Source organism: Streptopelia decaocto (genome assembly GCF_964273445.1).
Source record: "Streptopelia decaocto genome assembly, chromosome: 3".
NCBI lineage: Eukaryota > Metazoa > Chordata > Aves > Columbiformes > Columbidae > Streptopelia > Streptopelia decaocto.
In genome coordinates this window covers 47589052-47611272 of record NC_138656.1, presented here as the reverse complement: position 1 = coordinate 47611272, position 22221 = coordinate 47589052, and the positions used below count along the sequence as shown (strand labels likewise).

Genomic DNA, 22221 nt, shown 5'->3' with positions numbered 1-22221 from the left:
CAAAGTCTTTTACAATCAACAGTTAATTAAATGTTTACATTTCAGACCATGTAAATAGATACTTCTTTACACAGGAATATCACAGACAGAAATGTAATGTAGTTTATCCATTAAGGCAACATTATAAATTGGATTACCACTCTGACATTACTGACTTTCTTGCTTTCAACTTGAATAGTGGAAAGATGGTGTTTTGCACAACAGTCACCTTCACAGATGCATGGTGTTTCAAAAAGATGGGACCAATAGAGAGATGTTTGGGACAAATTCAACTATCATCTCGATGTTGTCCGTACAGCAGATGGAAGGAACATAGAGCATTTATAAAAAGGTTACTAAAACTTGATAACTCATTAAACCATTTGTAAATTTTTCTGTAATTGTAACATGTCATCATTGTGAAATTGGGTCTGTCTTTTTGAAACGCCCTGCATAATGCACAAAATGTGATATTCCTGTTAGGAAATAGAACCTATAGGATGACATTCTCATTGCAAGGATTTTCTAATTATTGTGGGCCAAATTTCCAGTTGGCACAACTCCACTAGTCTGAGAACTTGATGCTTCTTCATTACTGTTAACCATGTATTAACTTCCAACTGTCCATAGTCTATGGGATTTCATAATTAAAGAAAACATCTATGGAATATATAATCATACTAACTTGCAGAGATAATAGGTTCTTTGAAACTGAGGTAATTTAAAATAGTTAAATTCAGCTAATGTAAGCAATGATAAGAGTAACAAAAGAACAAATCATTATCTATTTTTCCTACTAAAAATGTGAAATCTGTCCTTCCTGAAGACAAATTAATGTGAAGCTGGTGAAATGCTTATGAGCTTCTTTTCTTGGAAATGCAAACCAGGCTTTGCTTCCTGCTGGATATTACAAAAACCAGTAATCCCACAGGCAATCAGACTTTTAGAATGGGGAGGGGAAAAATGAATTTACTCACTGAAAAGACACATGTCCCATGTGCCACCTTACTAACCTGTGGGGGTTCGAGACGTGAACTCTGGATCAAAATGAAAGGTGTCTTCTGGCCGTCCCACTGCAGGCTTGAAAGGCGGCTTGATTTCTTTCCGGTATAGTTTCTACAAGGAGAAGAACAGATCACAATCAACAACAATCTGTACACCTCCAGCATCTGCAGAGGGGCTCCCCGGCTTTGTTTAGGGTGTCCTCTCTCAGCTCTGTGCCATCCTTGCAGGACTGAAAAAAAAGATGGTGTGTCTGCAGCTCTGGCTCCTTTTGACTGTTTGGCTTAAAACATGTGCCCTGAATGGTCCCTGCACTTTCTAGTTACTGGCATCCAGAATATAAACACAGACGTTTCTGGCAAAGATTTACGCTGCAGACTGGCACAGTATTCCAGATGAGGCATCTGGAAATTCACTGTTCTCAAGGGCAAGACTGGAACGCGCAATGGTAACACCAGGAAACCGCCTGGGTGGGTTCAGCAGTGCAGCAATGGCACCGAGCACAAAGCACTGCTAGGAAGTGGTGGCTGGTTTAGCATTTGTTTTTTGTCAAGAACTAGCAATATGTTTGACACTCTGCCAGACTGAGCTGAGCAACAGGCCTGGCTGCCTGGTGCTCACAACCTAAACAAGAGACTTGTTCTTTTGACATATCTGGTAAAAGAGACGGGGCTCACAGCTGAGGATTAGGTGAAATTCCCATTGAAAGATGTTAAGAAGAAAGCACTGCAGATGGATGGGGAATTATGTTGAAGGCCTAAATGCGGCTTGAGCAGAGGAGCAAAACCAAGACATAAGGAAGAAGGTAAGCACTGCTAGGTGTGTGAGTTTGTGCTGGTGAGTGAGGTGGCACGTGAGGGATTGCATAAGTAAGTCACCATAAATGCATGTTAATGCACTGCCTTTATTCCAAGGGACTTCACGGCTTCCTTCCTCATACTTAGTGATCTGTAAAAAATTGCTTCACTGTGCCCCTTTGCAAGCATTCATACACACAGAGACACACACACTCTGGTAGATGAACAAACTGAGGTGTAGCATGTCTGGATCTGATCCAAAGCCTACAGAGGTTAATGGAAAGAGTCCTATTGATTTTGGTGATCTTTGCATCATCCATGCTTGAAATGGCCCAAACTGAACGTCATGCTGATGGTGGCATGGGGGACAGAGCTCCAGTTTGACTCCCTGCCCCGTGTCTCAGTCCCTAGACTGCATTCCCTTTCTAGCAATGCTTTTGTTCTCACATTTCAAAGGGCTGAATTAGAAGCCATGAACAGTGCCCAATAATTAACATGTCTGAGCATAAATATAATGTTTCATACAAACTTTCAAGTAATGATAAGAACTGGAGTGTTCACTTTTATGACTGTTTTAGTATGTATTTTCAGGTTAGCTCTTAAAACAACATAATGAGCTGATTTTTCAAAATATTTAATGGAAATTAATACATACTTTTTCAAGTCTTTTTATGCAGGAATATTAGTTTTAACTGTGGGTTTTGTGGTGAATTAACTTCTGTAATATAAAGCATGTGGTTAAACCTAAGATATATACACATCAACATAATTTGAACTTGATTTTGTATAGATGAATAAAGGTTATTGAGGCAGGACACTCTGTAGCATAATATTAGCATTAGCATAAAGCATATGTTTGTGGCTGAATTATAATTCCTTGGAAAAGTGGAATGATGAGGCTGGAAATGACTTTGCAATAATTAATGGCCATTTCACCACAAAAAGTTGCTGCTTGCGTAAAACTGCTCCGTATCTTCTTAAGAGAAAAATAGATGAATAATTGCTTTGAGCCACAATGGAAAGCCAGTCTTCCACATAATTAAAAGCCAATTGCAATCTTAAGCAGGAAGTGTCACTCATCAAATGAAAAGTATCAACCTAATAATTAACATATATCTTTTTTTCTGTCTGCTCAGAACTTTAAAAGAGAATTCCAAGCCTACTGAAGGTTTTTCTGTTGCTAGGATTTCACCTTGAGAAAGCTATTTGCTTTCAGCTTCCCTTCATTTGTCTTAATTCACAACTGCAGTCTTTCTACTACAGAAAGAAATATGGTCACATGCACATTCTTCCTCCTTGAATTAAATGTACCCATCATCCTGTGAGGTCCAAAAATTGGAGAACGTTTTAGAGTCGTACATCACGTGGGAACTGCGCTCTCTTTTGATTATCATGACCATATTTTCTCTGGCCTCTTTATTCCTCCTCCCATCTGTAGTTTCTTAACTGCTGTTGGAGCTACGTTTGTGTTTTGAATCCCTAACCCACATCCTCCACTACTAGGGAGGGATCTAAGATTCATCATGAGTCACACACCACCTAAAGATGTGTAATCACAAATCCGCTTGCTGCGAGGGGATGGAAACAAAGAAGTTGCGTGTGTGAGTGAAAGGCACCTCCTCTGAGCGCAACCCCGATGACTCCCTTTTTTATTTCCTTTTCCACTTTTGATAAAAATTATTTCTTGTGTTTCTGACTAGACAACTAGGAACAGAAAAAGGTAAACTGCCTAAAGCTTTTGAATCGGGCAGCTTAATGAAATCTTTGAGGAGCAAGAACAAGCAGAGCAGCGTCATCTGTGGGCTTTCCCATCCCACACTGGCTCCAGTTCTCCGAGTGAGCCACTACAACCAAAGCCAATTCTCTGAAACAAACTAAACCACAGGCAGCCCAACACAGTTAAACATGAAGGCTTGCTGCAGGCAGAATGCTTCCTCCTTTAAAAACCCGCATCCTGTAGACTACAAAACACAACACGACATAAGCTGATCTAAGAAAACAGCAAGAATCACAGCCATTGTTTTCTATACACACAGACAACAAATATCTTGGAGGATTTGAGAACCTTCTGGATTTTCCAATAATATTTCCAATTTTAGGTGAAATGTATTAACCTGTTACCTCTTACCATGGTCCCAAAATTATTTGGGGCTGATGGATCACCTTGATCTCTTTCAACAGAAACCAACCAGAGTGGCAAATCACATAAGAAGTTAAGTATCAAGTCTTGTATTTGCCTGTTTCTATCAGACTTCTCGTAAAATTTAAACAGTTTTCTAGATCTTAATTCATGGCAATCGTAGCTCTGTATGCAGAAGTCACTGGGAGTTTCATCACCTATTTTAATGGTAACAGGGTCTCAGCTGTCCCAGTTTAAATCCCAGTTTTCATATCCAAATTATTATTTTGGGGCATTTTATTAGGAATTTGAAAGAGACTTGTATATGTTACTGCTAACTGGAACATTTAAATTTCAGGTTGGGTGCTTAAGATCATTATAAGTGTGTTATTTTGCATGGGTATAAGAAGCTGAATATTTTTTTTTTCCTTCCATATTGCTTCCACATCCATAAAGGAGAAATGTATTCCTTGGCCCTGAATGTTTTATTGAGAATATAATTTCTCTCTCTTTCCAAGTAAAGAATAACTCCCACACCCCAGTCCCATTTTTTTTTAAACTGGTCACAGCATTGACTTATCACAGAAAAATGTGACTGGCAGGTATCAGGAATCACTGTGATCACACATGACTGTCAGACCCAGCGGCTGTGTGGAGGGAATGCATGATCCACAGAATGAGGGGGAGAAACTCCAAGGGGTGAAAGTACTGATTTAGGTACTCACACCTGGATACACTGGATACACACCCATGCTTCTGTCTACTTATCAACCCCTCACATCCTTCTGAGACTTTGATAATCAGAACCTTCAGATTAATAAGTACTTATGAATTAACTAGAACACGGTTATACAGCAGTTCGAGAAATTATGAGCTTCTATCAATGTCCGTTCTGATTTGGGACAAAACTTTTTCTTTTTTTTTTTTTTTTTTCAAAAGAGCTAATTTTCTCCCAGGTCCCAATTACCTTTCCTCAGTGTACGTTGCCAGATCCCTGATATGTGCTTCATCTGAACACCTCCTTGTCTGGGACTCCAGTCAATACATTAGGGAGACTAGGAACAAAATTCTGCGATGTGTCTGTCTGTTGTTATGTATTAGCAGTTAATTTTTCATCATCTTTACAAAAATGTACTCCTCAAAGCCCTAAGAGATGTAAATGCCCTGTACATGTGCCTGGCAAACATCAAGAAAAAGAAAATGGTATAAACTGATTAAAAACTATTTAGCAATTTCCTCAACTGAGTTTCTTTGATGAAGAATTTAATTATTCCTTAGACACTTTCTAGAAATAGAAAGATGCTACTCTCCACAGCGATGTGCTTGTAGTATGAGAATAAACTCCCTTGATACATATACCTGTCATGGAAAATCCAATAAGCAGACAAAAGGATGAACTACCTTCTAAAATGCTTGCCTTCTCCTAGATTATTGGCTCAGTATCATTGCCTGCAAATGGTAGAAAAGCTAGCAGAATTCAGACCTTGGGATCGATTCTTGCTGCTGGTAAAATCTGCAATTAAATATTTCACATTTTCAGTTTAGTTTGATCTTTGATTAATATTGAAGGAAATAGAACTTGAGTCCACTTTTTCCCCACTCCTTCCCTCAGCTGTATTTGACAGTTCATTTTCTAGTGTGTCATGTGCTCTAATTCCAATTTAGCCTGTCATCTAAACAAAAACTACTGTTTAAAGCCCACTTCTCTGACTGTAGTCTGCAAAAAAGGATTTCATTTTTTATTTTCAGTGAAAAGCCAGAAATTTTTTATCCATGACCTGGAAAGAAGAAGCAGTAATAAAAAAGTCAGGAACCAGACTGTGCTTTCTCAGAGAAAATGACTGAAATTATCTGAGGTAAGCGTGGTTTAGATCTGCTTGTCTTAGGTAGAAAAGGGTGTGCAAAGGTAGTAAGCAGATAACACTCAGAAGGAGCTTGACATCTAATCTTCTTTCTGTGAGACCCAGCCTTGATCACAAAAGACAGTCCATTCATTTAACAAAGGATCTATTGAATTTGTGTCACAGTGTCTACTAAATGCCTTAGAGCAGTAAGACATATTGCAGAAACCTTCATCTACTTTTCACCCCGGGAAGTGGGAATTTAGGATTTTGTTACTGGGTGACAATAGCTCTGAAAACAAGACTCTTACAGAGATAAGCTCATGCTGCAATTTAAGTTTGGGCATAAAACCTCTGTGTCAGGTTTTCCACACTTCATTTAGTGCTACTTGAACACCAGAAGTTAAACCAAGGGTGGCCGGAGACTCGTGCTGAAGAACGGCACCCTGGAATATGGGAATGGCATCTGGGAAAGGATGGGAGGACAGTGGTTCTCTGGCCACACTCGTGTTTTCCAGAATGGCATCTATTGCCTCTGGGTGCAGTGGCCATACACCACCAGCACTGCTGTGCATGGCAGGAGCATCTGCAGTATCATAGCAGGGGCTTTTTTTTTCCACCAGGTCTGTTGTTTCCACTGTGTTTGCTGCCTTCATCTGAACTAGACACTGTGTCTGGTTGTGTCTGTTTGAAGACAGTGAAAGATGGGAAACAAGCGGGAAATGACTGCTCTGACAGGTAAACACTTCAGCGATAGAGACAATAACCAAGCCCCAATCCAAAACCCGAGGGAACAGCTCTGACAGTACTCTGAAATGAAGGTCTGATTCATACATTTCTGTCTGCGATTCTAATGACTTCATCACTGCGATATCTAGACTTCACACACAACTTGGAAGGAAGCAGCTATCTCATTTCTGGTTTGAATCTCTTTTTAAAATTAGGTGAAGCAACTTCATGGTTTGTTTCTGGTTATCATGTCACTCTGGTAGGAAAAAATCTTGCTTTAAAAAAAAACTATTTCACACTGGCTTTCTAGAAGACACTGACGCATTCTGGCGCTTCATGATAAGGGGGCTCTTGATGGAGGATCATTTTACTACAGTCGCTGAATGTTTCTATGCTGTCAGTAGCAGCAGCTCTGTCTGTCACAGCTGCCAAGTCTGTACAGAAGCTCTCCAAAAGAGCTTGCCTCTTGCTCTCTGAGGTCTTTATAATACCAAGGTATAAAATAAATCAACATTAATGTCCTGCCCCAACAATGTTGTTTGCTGACTGCCTGCAAACTGATGTGAGACATTCTGTATACGTGATGGGAGAACAAAATGAGGGCACCAGGGTCTCTTTTCCTGCAGCTGTACAGAGACTAGCACAAAACATCTGTGTCTGATCCATTTCTGTTCTCTGACTCTGCTCTGTTTTTGTCCATGAAGAACACGTTAATGGCTGGATCATCATCACAAGACAAAGTCCCAGCTTCAACTCAGGGCCAGGCTGGCTCACACTGCTCTGGAATGCATACAATATCGCTGCTGTAACTAGATAAGCCTCCCAAGATCTACAGGAGTGAAAGTCAAATTAAGATTAAATGAGCAAATATATTACAAAGATGATAGCTGATCTGTGTAGTAATGATCCATCTGTCTCAAAGAGAGAGCAATAAGCACTAATTATGTTGGATTAAAATGGATCTTTACAGAAAAGTTACAGGGCTAGATAAGACATCAAAGGGCAATTAAATCCACCTTTATCTCTAGCTCCAAGTCATGTTCAAGCATACCTAGCCTCTTCATTGTAGGTATTTCCCTAACCTGCCCATAAGAACTTTTTCAAATGATGGAGGACTATATAATTTCCTTAAGACAGGCATGAAATTGTTCCCTAAAGGACTGAGCTTGAAACAATCACCAATCACCATGAGAGAAGGTGGTCTCGAGGAGTCTTACAGTCCAGAACTGACTTTGCTGAAAACCCTTCCAAGATCTGGACCCTCACTTCTCTGTAAAGAGTAACTAGGCTGCTGCACTAGCAAACACAGAAGGAGAAACCCTTTCTCTGTTCCAGTGCTCCTTATTACGTAAAGACTTAATACCTGACCTGTATTTTGATTGCAAACCTGAGGACTGTGGAGATTTCAGAAGAATACAGAAAATAATAATAGTAAAGAACCCAACTCTCCAGGATTCACTATTTTTTTTCTTTCCACTTAATGTTTTCATAAATGTTAAGCCTTCATTCAGAATTTCGTGATTAGTAATAAGCAGAAGAGCAAAGAGAAGCTAGACTCCAGAACATGTAATGGGACTAAAAGTCAGCTGAACCATAAATGATAATCTCAAACTCCACTTTCACTGATTGCCTCTTAACATGCTTATGGGTCATGCCAACCCTTCAACATGCAATTCAAATTAGATTAATGAGTTTTTCCAAAATACGTGACCTTTCAAAGGTCACCTGGGCACCCCAAAATGTGTTTCCACAGAGGAATTAGCTTTACTGTAAAGCCTTGGGCAGCAGTTTGGCAATGGCTCTGTCACATACATCAATGCTGTTTTACCAGGACTTATAGTGTGAACTGCATCAATGTGACCTGTTACACTAGCATTCAGGAGTGAATTCAGATCAAGTATTAAAGATGCATAACAATACCATAACACAGGTTAGACAAAATTTAACTAGAAAATTCTAGAGGATGTGGCAAACAGGAGCTCTGATGCACTGGCAGATGTCCAGATCAAGAATGAAAAGTGTTTGCCTCCAGGTTTGTCTAAAAATAAGTTGATGTGAACACATATGATGCTGAAAATTTGAGGAAGTTTAACCTGTTGCAAGTCTAAATTGAAGTCGCCTAATCTCTACTTCCAGCTTTATGAGCCATAGCTGATAGCAGTAAAATAAATCCTTGTTTACCATTCTGTGAATCATGCCCGACATGTCTTATTTAAACTATGCTGCATTTGATCAAATGTTTGCTGTTCCAATTTTGAGTGCTGACGTTAAATTAATGACTCACCTCAATAAAACATCAACTAGTTGTAAGAGGAGTTGCTGTTTTCTGTTCTGGCTTGTTGACTTGTATACTCAGTGATGTAAAATCCCTCTTCTGAAAATCCATCTATGTCATGCTTTTCTGTAACCTCCATTGCAATATAGCAGAAGGGCCAGATCCTGTCCTATGGTCACTTAGGCCAAAGGGACAAGAGGCAGTAAACAAAGCTATCCTGTTGGAAGATTTGTGATTCCCCTGCACAGAGTAGCACAACCTGCTGTACTCATTCTACCAATACACAGCCAGTTCCAGCAGCACCACACTGTGTTAGGGAAAAGGGTCCGCCTGGAGGTCTAGGAGCTTCTTGGAGCTGCTGGCAACAGGTATATGTAAGAACAGACCTAGGGCTGCTCTGAATAATCTTAAGAGAGAAAATGATTCCTGGAAGTCCCTGATATTGGAAAGAATAAAACAAGCATTTAGTCCGGCTTGACAGATCCAGTGAGAAAGCTCGAGTGTTTCAATATGGAACATAAAAGTAGAAAGATGGAGGGACCTGGAACATCAGACTGCTTCCCTCTGGAGTATCTCTTTCAAGCCCAGTCCGTTGGCTCTTTTTTCTTTTGCAACTGAAAAATCACAGGAATTCTTTAATTTAATGCTGCTCATTTTCACTCCAGTCCAGCTCCCACAATCAATGCATCATGTTTATTAGAGCTGAAAGTGGAAATTATTCTGCAGAATGCTGCAAATAGCCTCAGGTAGTATCATGATAAGCCAGAGCAGCAGACAAAACAGAGACAAGCAGTTAGAAAAAACTGGCAATGCTGAAAGCAGCTATTTCGTTCATTTGTGGGTATGTGAGCAAATGTATATCCAGAATCATAGAATCACTTGGGTTGGAAAAGACCTTTAAGATCATTGAGTCCAACCATAAACCTGACACTGCCAAATACATATGCAAGAGACGTGGGCACCCACTTAAAAGGTTCTAGCTCCTGGGATCTGTACGCTAGAGTTCACTCCATCTTTTTCCTAAGCATGGCAGTCTGTCTTCAAAAATTCAGCTATGAAAAATAATTAAAAAAAAAATAGAATGAAATGCTGCTCCACTTACATTCCAGTCAATAGTAACAAAGAAAGGGTGACGTTTAATTTCTTCCACTCCATCGAATCCAGCACCTGCCAAGAGAATGAAAGGATCAAAATGAATTCATGCTTAGAAGAGTGATGAATGACATCTTTTCACCAGCCTTTCTCCTCAGCCCCTTTTCTTCTGACAAAGTCACATCTAAATATTTCTTCTAGTCTAGGAACCCTGAACAATATAACTGCCATAAAAGTATAAACTACTGTAAATACAGACAAGGACACTTCATTAATGAAAATCTGATGGCTGAGATTTTTTTATTTTCTCTAATTGAGGCTGGTGCCAGGGCTGAATAGCTGCTCTCTTCAGGCTTCAGATGAGATGCAAGGTTTTGGCCGCAGCAGGGCACATGCACTAGTGAGGCCAGGAGATGTCTTGAGATGTCCTGATACCATGGCAAGGCCACTGCTGCTTCCTCCCACCAGCAGCAACTCTTCTATCTGCACTGACTTTCAAATCTTGCCTAATTACCCATTCTGCATGGGCAGGGAAAGCTACACTACAAATATGTTCAGACTCAAAATACCGAAAGGCTTCAAATGATTTGAAATAAGCCAGGGTTTTAATTTCCTACTCTCCAAATACCTTCTTCAAATTTGTGTACAAAAATCATCACTCTCAGTGGTATGTTTCCTTCACTATTAAATTTCTGTTACATTACTACAGGAAATTTAGGGAAACCCTTCTGAGATCTGGTAATGGATCTAATTCCTTCCTTTTGCCTTATGTCTTCACTGAAGATTGCCTTTTTCATCCTTTAGCTCAATGTATTTGCTTCAGTGCTATCGCAACACCCAACAGGTGCTCAGCAATAATTAAACAACTGTCAGAGATGATTTAGCATGCCATTTTGAAGGTTGATTTGACTTTATTAATAGCACCTTTCATTTTCCAGTAGGAGAAATAACACCTGGAAGCAAGGGCTTTGCATTGCAATTTTCTTTTCAAGGATACTGAGCATCCTTGTGTACAAGACATTACTGATGTTTGACAAAACACACTGATCAGGAGCAGCTTCCTACAGTCTGCCTAACATCCACTAATGAATGGATACGAAAAGCAAACACTTTGTGAACATAACATGCAGAATTGTCTGTCAGGCCTGCTGGATAATAACACAAGATGATCCCACCCTGGTAATCTTACAGTATAGGCTAATGTAAATGACGCACATGAGAATAAACAATCCTAGCCCACCATAAAAAAGTATATACTTAAAGGTGATCAACCCCACAGAGGACTGAGATGTTTGGGTTATGACAGACAGACAGTTCTAGGCAAACACAACATGAAATCAAATCTTAGAAAGAGAAAAGAGGACAAAAGGTAGAACATAATTATATTGTCACTGTAAAAGTCTGTTGTGCACCTACAACTTGAGTATGGAATGTGGTTGACATTCTCACCTGTAAAAGGCAATACGTATTAAAAAGGTAGGAAAAATCAAAGAAGGGCAACAAGGAATGGTATGGAATGACAGAGTAGGCCAGGACTTTTCAACTTGGAAACAGACAACTGAGGTCATTTACAATAGGTCATTAAATGATGCTAGCAGGAACTGGATTCAGAACAACCTAGAGATGTTTCTTCAGGCAACAGATAGTTGTGTGACATAGAATTCCTTGGAAAAATTGATATGGGTGAAAAATATTTATATGGGTCCAGGGAGAGGCCAGAAAAGTATGTTGAAAAGGAATCTGTTGAAGATTACTTCATCGACAAATCACAAGAGATTTGGGAAACCCCTTGCTTGAGCTTAAAGTGGATGTAGACTGGGAGAGAGTTTGGGTGAAGTATCACATATGCTTACCGTATTCTTACTTTTCCCTGGGCAGTTGTTTATGGCCCATGTGTATTCAACAAGAAAATACTAAGACTTAGATAGTAGTAAGATTTGCTCTGTGTCTTCCCTAGCATGTTTCCTTCTCAATGCACAGTCTGAAGTCTGCACTAGATTCCCTTGGCAGATTCATTCTGCTTTCAGCAATACCAACAGAAACACGAAACCAACACAGTTACTCTGAAGAGAATTACATTAGGCAACTCTTCAGGGAAGAAATATCTGTGAAAAATGTTTTGTGTTCATTAGCAGAGACTGGAAATTTTGTAATGTGCAGTAGATGTTCTTTGCTACATAAGGATCAAGTCCAAGTGCCAAACTGATTTTGAAGGACTGGGATAAATGCTACAGACACTGAAAGCTACTGATAGCATCCCCAAGACTGAGGATAACTGTTAATGCATTCAATCTTCTCTGCTCTGTCCCTTCCCCACTGTTTCCTTTTTCCTTCCTCTGTAGGCTCATGGATGCATCAAAGTGTGATGGGAATGACCCACCTTTTTCAGATGATCTATTTGAAAGCCACACTTTTTGCTACTGTTGTCATTCTTTTTTTCCACAAAAACACAGAAATCAGGACCAAGGAAAAAGCTCACCCATTGCTACTTCTGTTAGTGGGAGACTGCAGTGTGCAGTAGAGTAATGCAGTGTGCAGTTGACAGAGGCATTTGTTTGAAAAATTGCTGTTTCCCACTTGGGGCCACCTCAGAGCTCTGGCACTGAATAAGTACATGGTTAGGAGTGCCAGGGCTTCACTCCGTCTCTGATTAGCTTAATGTACTGAGGACATTTTGGATGGTAATAGCCTAACTTTGTGAAGAGTGAAGGACTTGTAATTCCCAGCAGTCAGTTTTACACCATGGAGAAGGTTCAGTGCCTCCTGCAGTTTTTGTTTCCTGACCTCCCCTGCCATGAGACCTGCTGGCATAGCCCATGGCTCCCTCTTGGGCTGCCTGTATGGCTGCAGGCAGCAGCGTGTGGCCTGGTTCGTTCCTCAGCTGGAGGAGGGAGGTGGCCCAAGGGCACATCCAGGAACAGCTCTGGGAGCCCCAAGAGGCAACCCTGACCCCATTGCAGAGGTCCATGGGAGAGTTTAGGTACTGGTGCTCATGGTGGAGGCTCTCTGGATTTGCTCAGCCTGTTTCAGCCATTCATTTCCTGTCTGCAAATCTAAAAGTTGTACTGGGAAGTGATGTGCTTTCATGGAGAAAAGAGAAGCACTGGAGAGGTCGTAAATGGAAAGCCCCGTTTCATGGGGAAGGACATTTTTCATCATAGAGAGGGGTATTTAGCAAACTGCTGAAGTGCAGCACACAATGGCACACCACATAACGATAAATCTTCCTCTAGGTTTCTAGTTTTCTTTTTTTAACTTCACTTTAACTTCAATTTAGTAATCAAACTTATCTGTAAAGAATAATCAGCACAATCAAACCTACTACCTGTAAATGTTCCTATGTGCCATCCAGCTCCATGAGGGTCAGAGAAGATAAATAAACCTTTCAGATCAAATTGCCAGTTTAAACACATTTTAGAGTGCAAGGATTTGTATAAAAGCAGCTTCATGTTAATAAGTGAGAACTTGATTACCTAAGATTGTTTTACACCTGTAATAAAAGTGTCTATGAGCAGTAACAGTAGAATATTTTATTTGTAATGGGTTTTGACTGTTGAATCATTGTGGACAATATAAAGGGAAAAAGGGAGACCTATGAAATTTGAAAGTTGATTATTTGGATATCCAAAATGAGTGGAAAGCATTTCCAGATTTTCAGTTTCTGCTAATAAAATTATAGTGTCTCTGCGGCTTCAGAATCTTTTCAGTGGTCTAGATTTTTTGAAATGTGTTCCTAAGGTTTACAAGAAAGATGTACAGTCACTCTGACAAAGGTGAAACTTGTTTTTTAAAACTCATAATCTTATAAAATTGAAAACCAAAGTTTTCTATGTGCCAAAGCAGAATGTGTCTTCTCTGAGAACAAGGGATTAAGAAAATAATATTTCTTTGTTTTTTACTCTGAATCTGCTGGCACATGCTTTTACTCTATACTTTCTTGGCCAAGATTCTCAAACATAAGGACTCTGGAACCTTTATACTGATCAGCAATGTAGGGAGTTCCTGAAATGTTCTTTACATTCATTTACCTGCCTGAGTAGATCCAGACCTTCGGGCAAGTACAAATTAGTCCCTTGCCTAAATTCCTGGCAATTAACACCTTAATCATATGATTTCCTTTCCAAGATGCTTACTCCTTGTTTGCCTGGATATTCCAGTTAGTTTCTTTTAACAATTTAAAATTATGCTTGTCCATAATCTGACGTTTGTTGTACTTAATCAGTGCAACACAACCAAAGCAGTGCTGTGCAGACTCTTTGTACAACAGAGTGTATAAGCTCAGAAAAGGACAGTGCTCATAACAAGGGAAGCCAAAGGAAGGAATACTTTCCATTCCTTATAATTTTGTTCTAAAGTATTAATGTGGGCACCAGACTTAAAAACAGAATCAGGTAAACTGGATTACTAAATTTTTAATTTGCCTGAGTGTCTCCCTTCAACTCTAGTATTTTCCTTTAATAATCCAAAGCTTCAAAACACAGTTTCAAAGCAAAATTTTAGAATACATCATCAATCTTTACTTCTATGTGTTAAGATATCAAAATCAAATGGGAAAAAGCAAGATGGTAGTCAGAATAGAATGATTTTTTTAAGCTCAACATCCTTCATCTTGTGAACATTAAAACCACTTCGGAAGTAAATACACTTTCCAGATTTGCAAACTTCTGAAACAATGGCTGAAAACAAGTGTTTGATCCATAATATGGTTCATATATTTTCACATGCTTCAGTAATTTTCCAAAGATTTTTCAAAACAGGATGTCTAAGCCTACTTTTCTTTTAGCTTCAGACTATTATTCCTTTCCCAGAAAAAGCTAAAATCCGCAAAATTGAAGCAGTCCTTTTATCTACTGACTTCTGTTCAGTATGTAGGCCAACCATTTAAGTATTGCTTCTTTCGTAACCAACAAGTCTGTTTTCATGGTCCTGTGTGCTGATTCTCAATCAGTTAAAACAGAGTGCCTTCAGAAGCTTTCCACTGCTATGCCTGAAATGCTGAGATCTATTTTTCTGTTACTCTTTTAGATTTTATTTCCTTGGATGTTTGTGTTAGAAATAATTTCTTCCTTTCTCCCAGACTTCACAGTATTTCAATAAACCTCAGGCTTAAAACCGTGACCCTTAGCAATCCCCCATTATTAAAAGGGAGACGATATGGTGGCTAGAATTGTCATAACTAAAACTAAGCAACTTTGCTTATTTTGGTGAGTAGCTTTTTATTTAAGGACCGGTATCCAAAAACTCCCACTGACTTCACTGGAGCCCGATTTTGGACAGATAGCAGCTTGTGGAAAGCCACAGAATGAGCAGAACAGAACAAAACCAGGAGATGAAAACAGGGAGGAAACACCAGAAAGGAGCAGAGGAAGGGAATGGGAAGAAGTTTATATTTGCTGCAGCATCTTATTTTTCTGAACATAGATTAAACCTGGAAATCCCAAGACTCTAATTTTCTCTAATGTCAGGCAAATTGCTTGTGAGCAATTGAATCCTGCTGAGAAAATGTGTGTTTCCACTACCATTTCTGCAGTGTATCAGACTACAAGAGCTATGATTTAGGTCAAGATGCAAAACCTATGGGAGGGCATTCCCTCCACGTGCTGTGCAGGCATTCCCCAGAGAGGAGAGAAGCCACAACAGCCTGCTAAGGGACTGGCTCCCCATCCATGTGGGAGCTCGGGGTGCCCCCTGGTCCCTTTGTGGAGCAAGGGCTCTGGCTCCTGCTGTGTCCAGTGGTCACAGGGAGAGGCAGCCTGCTCCATACTGTCCTTGTCTTTGTGCAACCATGTCTGACCTCTGCAGGAGGTGGGAGCTCTGGCTGAGTTGCTGCAGCCAGGTAGAAAACATCCATTCACCTAAAATATGACAGTCTGATAGCACTCAGCATAAAGCAGAGGGCTGGAGAAGCCCACACGCTGCCCCACCTGGAGCAAGGGACAGAGCTACTGGAGCATGAAAAGGTCAAGCAGAAGCTCAAGGGCAGGGACCAGAGTGTCCATTTTCCACCTGTGTGCGTGTACACCCACGTGTGCCTATCTGTAACTGTGGGAGCCATCGCTCAGGCAGATGGGGATGGACGTGGGGCTGTCCGGCGTTTTGCACTCTGTCGCCTGTCTGGCTCCTGATGCTGTGACTGCAACCCTGAGGACCAAAAGCACAACACAGCAGACCTTCCACAGCACCACCGCCAGCATTTGAGAATGAGTGTGAGTACTGTAAGAAGGAAAGAGAGGAACCTTTGTTGCATGTCTGGCTTTTTCCACATCTCAGAAAAAAGTAATTTAGTAATTTGGCTTTCTCTTTCTAAGTTTACATCTCCAATCTGAAATAATTGTAGAAGCATAAACAGTTGCAAGAGAGAACAGCAAATTGCTTTTGACAGGTCTCAATATTTAACCAGTCTATGTCATTGTCTAAAACACAAGTCATTTATTAGCTGTCGGAACTCCCATGGATGGCAATGACAATCAACTACATATTTAAATATGACCTGCCAGGTCTCTTGTGATACAGTTCACAGAATCGAAGGATTAAATTCTTGGCCTTAAGGTCACAAAAAAAACCATCAGAGGTATGAGGGAAAGGTTACAGTGGTATTATCTTCATATCATTCACTTGATAAGACTGTTCTTATTTTTCCATGTAAAAAAAGGACCAAACGTGCCATGGAAACCATGCACCAGGCATTGTCCATAATCTCACCAAATGCAATGGTTTTCTTAATAAAACTCCCAAACAATTGTCCAGATGGCATAAGATACATCCTTCTAGTTTATCAGAATTTAAATAGGATTTTTAACAAAGGGTGAAACCACATTAATAAGAAAGGAGATAATAGATTTAAGGTAACAAAGAAGAATGGCTACTGTGGTATTATCATATGCAGCAGTTATCTTAAATCCTTCACAAATGTTGTTGGTTTACTCTCCCTCTTCACTGGAAAAATAAAATACAGACTAATATCATGTTTTAGATTCCAACGGTTTGCCTGTGCTCATTGCGAATTTCTCTTGTAACGCTCAAGGTTTAATGCACCCAGGGAAGGAATGCATAATGCTGCATAACAAAGAGGATAACTATCAGGGAAGATGCACTGAGAGAAATGATCACCACCTGAGAAGACAGAGCACACATAACAAATGCCCCGATCAAATGCAGACGCGTACCTAATCTGTTGGAGGGGTTCCTTTTGAAGAGGGCTCGCAGCAGGCTCTGGGCTTCTGTGCTCAAGAACTGCGGCATTCCCAGCTTGGCTCTGAAAGAATACAACACTTGAACAGAAAATAGATTTTTCAGAAATTTTCTCCACCCCACTGTGGTTTAAAAAGTGGAATTGTAGTAGTCAGGACAGAGAAACGAACTTGGTGACCAAAAGCTACCTAAACAAAATGCAATACAAAGTGAGGACCTGATGTTGTTCTGTTGAAGTTAAAGAAGATTTTACCACTGGCTTTGCCAGAGGTGGAGTAGATCTAATCAACCTCATAACACCTTTACCAATCTAAACAAACAATTTTCCTGTAGAAATTTTTTCCTTTTTTTTTCTTGCTGAAATAAATATGGGAATCAAGAGGAATTCAAACAAACAAAACTTCATGAAAATAATTATACTAAACCACATATTAATTAAAAAAAAATGAAAATTTTCCTTGACAATTCACTGCTACAGAGAAAAAAAAAAGTAATACTGAACAAAGATAAGCTTCAAATATGTATGTCTGCACTTAACATCACATTAACTGGAAACTTGCAAAGAAAACTATTTGAAACTTAGCAACAACAAAACATGACATAACCTGTCCTGCAGACTGTTACTACTCTTGTGTGTATAAAGACATTCTTTATTGGAGAAAGAAAGGTACATTGCTTTTGTAAGGCCCTCTCAGTGATTCACTTCCTACTATTTATTCTGAAGGCAATTTTAGAGCCACATGCAGTCATCAGCTGTGTGTGCCTTACCAAATTAATGTCTTACATAGCTTTGAAAAACTCATTATGCATATTATTATTCTCTATCCCTCATATACTTAGGACCTATAGGCAGCCTGGAGGGTACAGTTAACTCACAGTTAGAGAAAGGAAAGTGGTTTCGGTACTCACTTGAGAATGAGTGCCATCGTCTCCTTCCTGTCTTTTCCCTGGAAGGGTAATGATCCCGTCAGCATCTCAAACTGTGGAGTAACAACAAAATGGTAAATCAAATGAGTGTTGAGATGGTCTCCATAGCTGATAGGCACCACACCCACCTTCTGTTTCCAAAACAACTTGAAACTTGAGGAAAATAAATGGTCCAACAAGCTCTACTTCAGTAAAAAATGACACAGCAAGTCGGGATTATGCATAACATGAAGGACCAACATGAGTGTTTTGTTCAAGAGTCCTGTTACAAACTATTTATACTGATACTTGGGGTCAAGTTTTGGTATGTTTGGGAAGAAGTGTCATATATGCTGCTTCCTCTGGCACCTGTTTTATGGCCGATGCTGGAGATGAGATATTTGACTGGAGTGACCATTAGTCTAAACGGGCATGGCTGTTCTTAGGTGTTCGGCATAGACTGTGGTACCAGGACAATGGGTTCAACGTGCCACTCCCCATCTTTCTAGCTTGAATTGACACACCTTTTTGACTGTATAGTTGCACCATTTAGAGATGCCACTACTATACTTTGCACTACTTTATACTTTGCACTGCTTTATACTTTGCACTACTATACTTTGCATATACATGCACAAACTCCATGTTCTCAAGACATTTGAGCTTGCTTTTTTCTCTCTCCTGTTTTGGTTCTCCTGTCTGTATCCAGTGATGAATTTCTCAACTGTTACATTTAATTGAACTCATATCTCAAAGCAAAACTCAGCAATCATCATCAATTATTTGCCTAACTCACAAATAAAAGCATCAATCAGTTATGGTTCCTTTGAAACAGATTAGTGCTTTCAGTAAAATTGACAGAAATTTGACATTTGCAACAAAAAACCCTTAGAAACCCAGCCAAACAAGCTCACCTAATATGGACTAGGTCTTTCACACAGCTCTTGCCCCAGTGTTTCATGAGGGTATGAGTGGTGGCTGACTAAGGGATGATGAAGGTTATGCATCACTAAACAGAGACACCAAGAACATGATTCAGCCCAGGCACAAAGGAGGACCCCCACTGAGGGTAAGAGCTGTTCCTTGCTTATGTCTGTGTCTCTGGCTTTGGATCTCTTTTACTATAACACATACCTATTAATTAATTTTCATAATTAAATATGTGTTAGGGCAGGACAGGTTCTGCAGTCCTTATAACAGTTTTTGTACCGTGTCACACAAGTAGCTTCACTGCTCTCAGGAAGCACACTGGTGCAAAAAAGGATCCTTTCATTACCAAAACCTGTGTCAGACTTCCCCACAGCCTGACTCTTTCTTTTTTTCCAGATTCAAGATAGCAATACCATAAAAAAATATAAAAAAAAACCATAAGAAAACTGTAACTGTTATGCTGGTTTTGAGAGGAGGGCAGAGGAGAGGTTTAGAAGTACCAGGTAATGAATTGACTAAAATAAATTGAAGGATTAATCTGCATTAGTAACAAATTACCTGAAGGCAATAAAACACATAGTAGAAACATGGAAAAAAACCCCAACACTTTAAAAAAGTATGTATGGCTGACAAATATAAACAAGATTTGGAAAACACAAATGTGTTAACTCCTGCTTGGTCTGTAACAGTCAAGAGAAGAGTTGTCAGGTAGAGCTGGAGGAAAGCAGCTTGTCTTCTAGAGAGAAACATGATGGGGGAGAATTTTTAAAACTGTCTAAATGACACGGGAGCTCAAGTACTGTTTTCAAAGTAATTCTGACCTATTAGACCCTTAGTCCTGATAAAAGTGTTCATATACACAGGGAATAAGAGGCAGAGAACATTGCTTCCCAGGGCAGCAGCAGAAGTGGCACGTACTGTACAAAACCCTCCTCATGATTTCTAAAGAGTTGACGTTCAGGGTAAGTACCTAATGTTCAATTACGCTTACTCATGTTATTTTGTTGTTACAATAAATCTAATTTAACAGCACCAACAATGACTGCTGCAGCTCATTTATTTTGGCAGAAATGGGCTTGACACTGGTGATGCAGATGACACAGATATAAGCAACCGCTGAGGCAATGACTGCGTGGGAAAAAGATGACTGTAGTTCCTACCCACCACGATATCACAGAAAGATCTGCAAATGCACCATGGCTGCAAGGGGCCAAGAAATCCCAAGGAAAGAAAATTCTGATGTAGTATCCAAGAAGGAAGAAAGGAAGGAAAGACATTTAAGTTGCAGGAGGGGCAGGGGAAATGACCATACTAGAGGCTGCAGGGAATATTCACTGCGCTGCTCTAATGACTAGCACTTCGTTACCATGTCTCCAGTTACACAGTTCTAATGTTGAGATTAATCCAGATTCAAAAGAAATGCACTTGGCATCTAAATATTAAGGGAAAGGCAGCTACATGAGTTAAATGTACCAGAGCTTTTTACTTCAATGAACTCAACTAAGCAGCAGCTGGAAGAAAGCACGGGTTTCTCAATTACAGTCATGATTAAATCTGCTGAAGGTTAAAAATGAAATAACCAGACTGAAGAAAAAAGTGTAAATCAAAATAGTTCATCTCATCAGTTAAAGCTACTGCTTTAGCATACAAACTGTTTTCCTGCTTATTTTTTCAAAAAATCAAAAATCTTCCTAAACCTAAACATGCAAACAGAAGTGAGCACTTGCTGCTAATACCCTTTCACATAAACACAGAGTCGTATAGGTCACAGCAGGTTGACAAGGAGCTGAGCCTACATGTGAGGAAACTGTAGTATTTTTGGCTATTAAAGCAGATCCTGTAGTTTTGCTGGGAGACTCGGTTTTCACTCTCCCCACGTCCTTATCTGTATAAACCATCTGTTTGCTCCTTGCCTCCCCATGATTCACTTCCAGGACATTCTGGAGGGCCACCTTCTGTTAGCCAGTACTTCAGAAGGCTGTGCCTCCCTCCAGCCTTGAGTTCCTTTCTGTACCAATGTTCAGCAAGAAAGGCAAATATTCCCTGTTCCTGTTCAGTGACCTATTAAGAGAACCACAGAATTAAAGCTCAATGGGAAGAAGTCTCTAGAGTCACCTAATCCAGTCCCTGCTTAGGTCTCAACACACTCTGCAGCACTTCCTTTCTCTAGTTTTCAGGGCAATTTGTCCAGTCATGATAAACCACATAAATTCACCAGCACAATATTTTAACTGGGTCCCACTCATCATCACATCTCAATCATTATAACATACTACATGAGAGGCAGGTAATGTCTTTTGGAATGCTTGGAAAGGATGAACTTCAAGATTTGCGTAACAATACCCATTGGCACGTATTAAGCTACCATGAAACAATCAAAACTGAGCAGCAAACGAACAGAGAAGGTAACAGCTTTAGTTCTGTGGCCTGTGTCAAAGACCGAGCTGGGTATAAATGAAGTTTTACTGGTGTTGATAGTAAAACTCCTACTGAATAAGAATTAATAAAATCCTTAATAACATAATTAATTAACAAGTCAAGACCAGAATTTAGCCTTTTTCAGATAATTTTGTTTTGTTATTAATAATCACAACATGCCACATTCAAGGTTGTCTTCAAACATCATTCAGTTTCATTCTAGCCTGTGCCCTGCTCAGTGCAGTTTGGCGAGCAGCTGGTAGCACAACCCGACACTTCACACTGTAGCATTAATCCCTCGTCACAGAACAAAACAAAACAGACAGGAGGTTGTGTGGTTACTCTTCTGATGGCTAGGTTACAGGTCATTTTATCACTACCTGCCTCATATGTTCTATCTTTCAATCAAATTTTTAGGTATGAAAATTACACTATCATATTAACTTCCCTTCAGTCTATGCATATTTCACCAACTGGTATATTTTCTTTGTATAGTTCCTATCATACTGCAAATTACTTACAGAGAAATGCTAATGAATCATGTGAATACTATTTAATTCTCCTCAGTTTTTCAGACTGGCAGAAAACCAGCTTCCCTGATAGAACATACAAGTGACAGAACAATGAAAACAAGGAGAAATGAGCAAAGTGAAAGACAGAATCAGAAAATCCTCCTGCACTTTTACTGTATGGAAATACTGCTTTTCTGCCCCAGCCCGTTCAGTGTTAAAAACAAGAAAAGATTGAACCAATTAGAACTATTTTTCTCTAATGTGTCTGGTAGCACTCAAAGGCTTAACGCATTAGCTTACAGTAAAAAGATTTTACTCTCTTTAACTCAACTCATTTGATATGGATTCTTATCTTTTCTAATTCTAATGCACTGAATCCCTGGGGAAGAGGATGAAAAAAGAGATGGAGGGGGAAAAAAAAAGCAGCAAT

General features: G+C 39.7%; 1 protein-coding gene across 3 annotated transcripts in view; it reads right to left on the bottom strand.

Moving 5' to 3' along the window:
* Positions 1-22221, bottom strand: part of RPS6KA2 (ribosomal protein S6 kinase A2) — a 167951-nt gene that overhangs the window by 33880 nt on the left and 111850 nt on the right. For all 3 annotated transcript variants that reach the window (XR_014183519.1, XM_082047471.1, XM_082047472.1), the window contains 4 exons: positions 17935-18005; positions 17001-17089; positions 9845-9909; positions 993-1095 (listed from right to left, as the gene is read on the bottom strand). Coding sequence is in view for 2 of the 3 variants with exons in the window: in XM_082047471.1 (XP_081903597.1) it covers positions 993-1095; positions 9845-9909; positions 17001-17089; positions 17935-18005 (328 nt within the window). In the remaining variant the exon portion in view is untranslated. The remainder of the gene's footprint in view (positions 1-992; positions 1096-9844; positions 9910-17000; positions 17090-17934; positions 18006-22221) is intronic.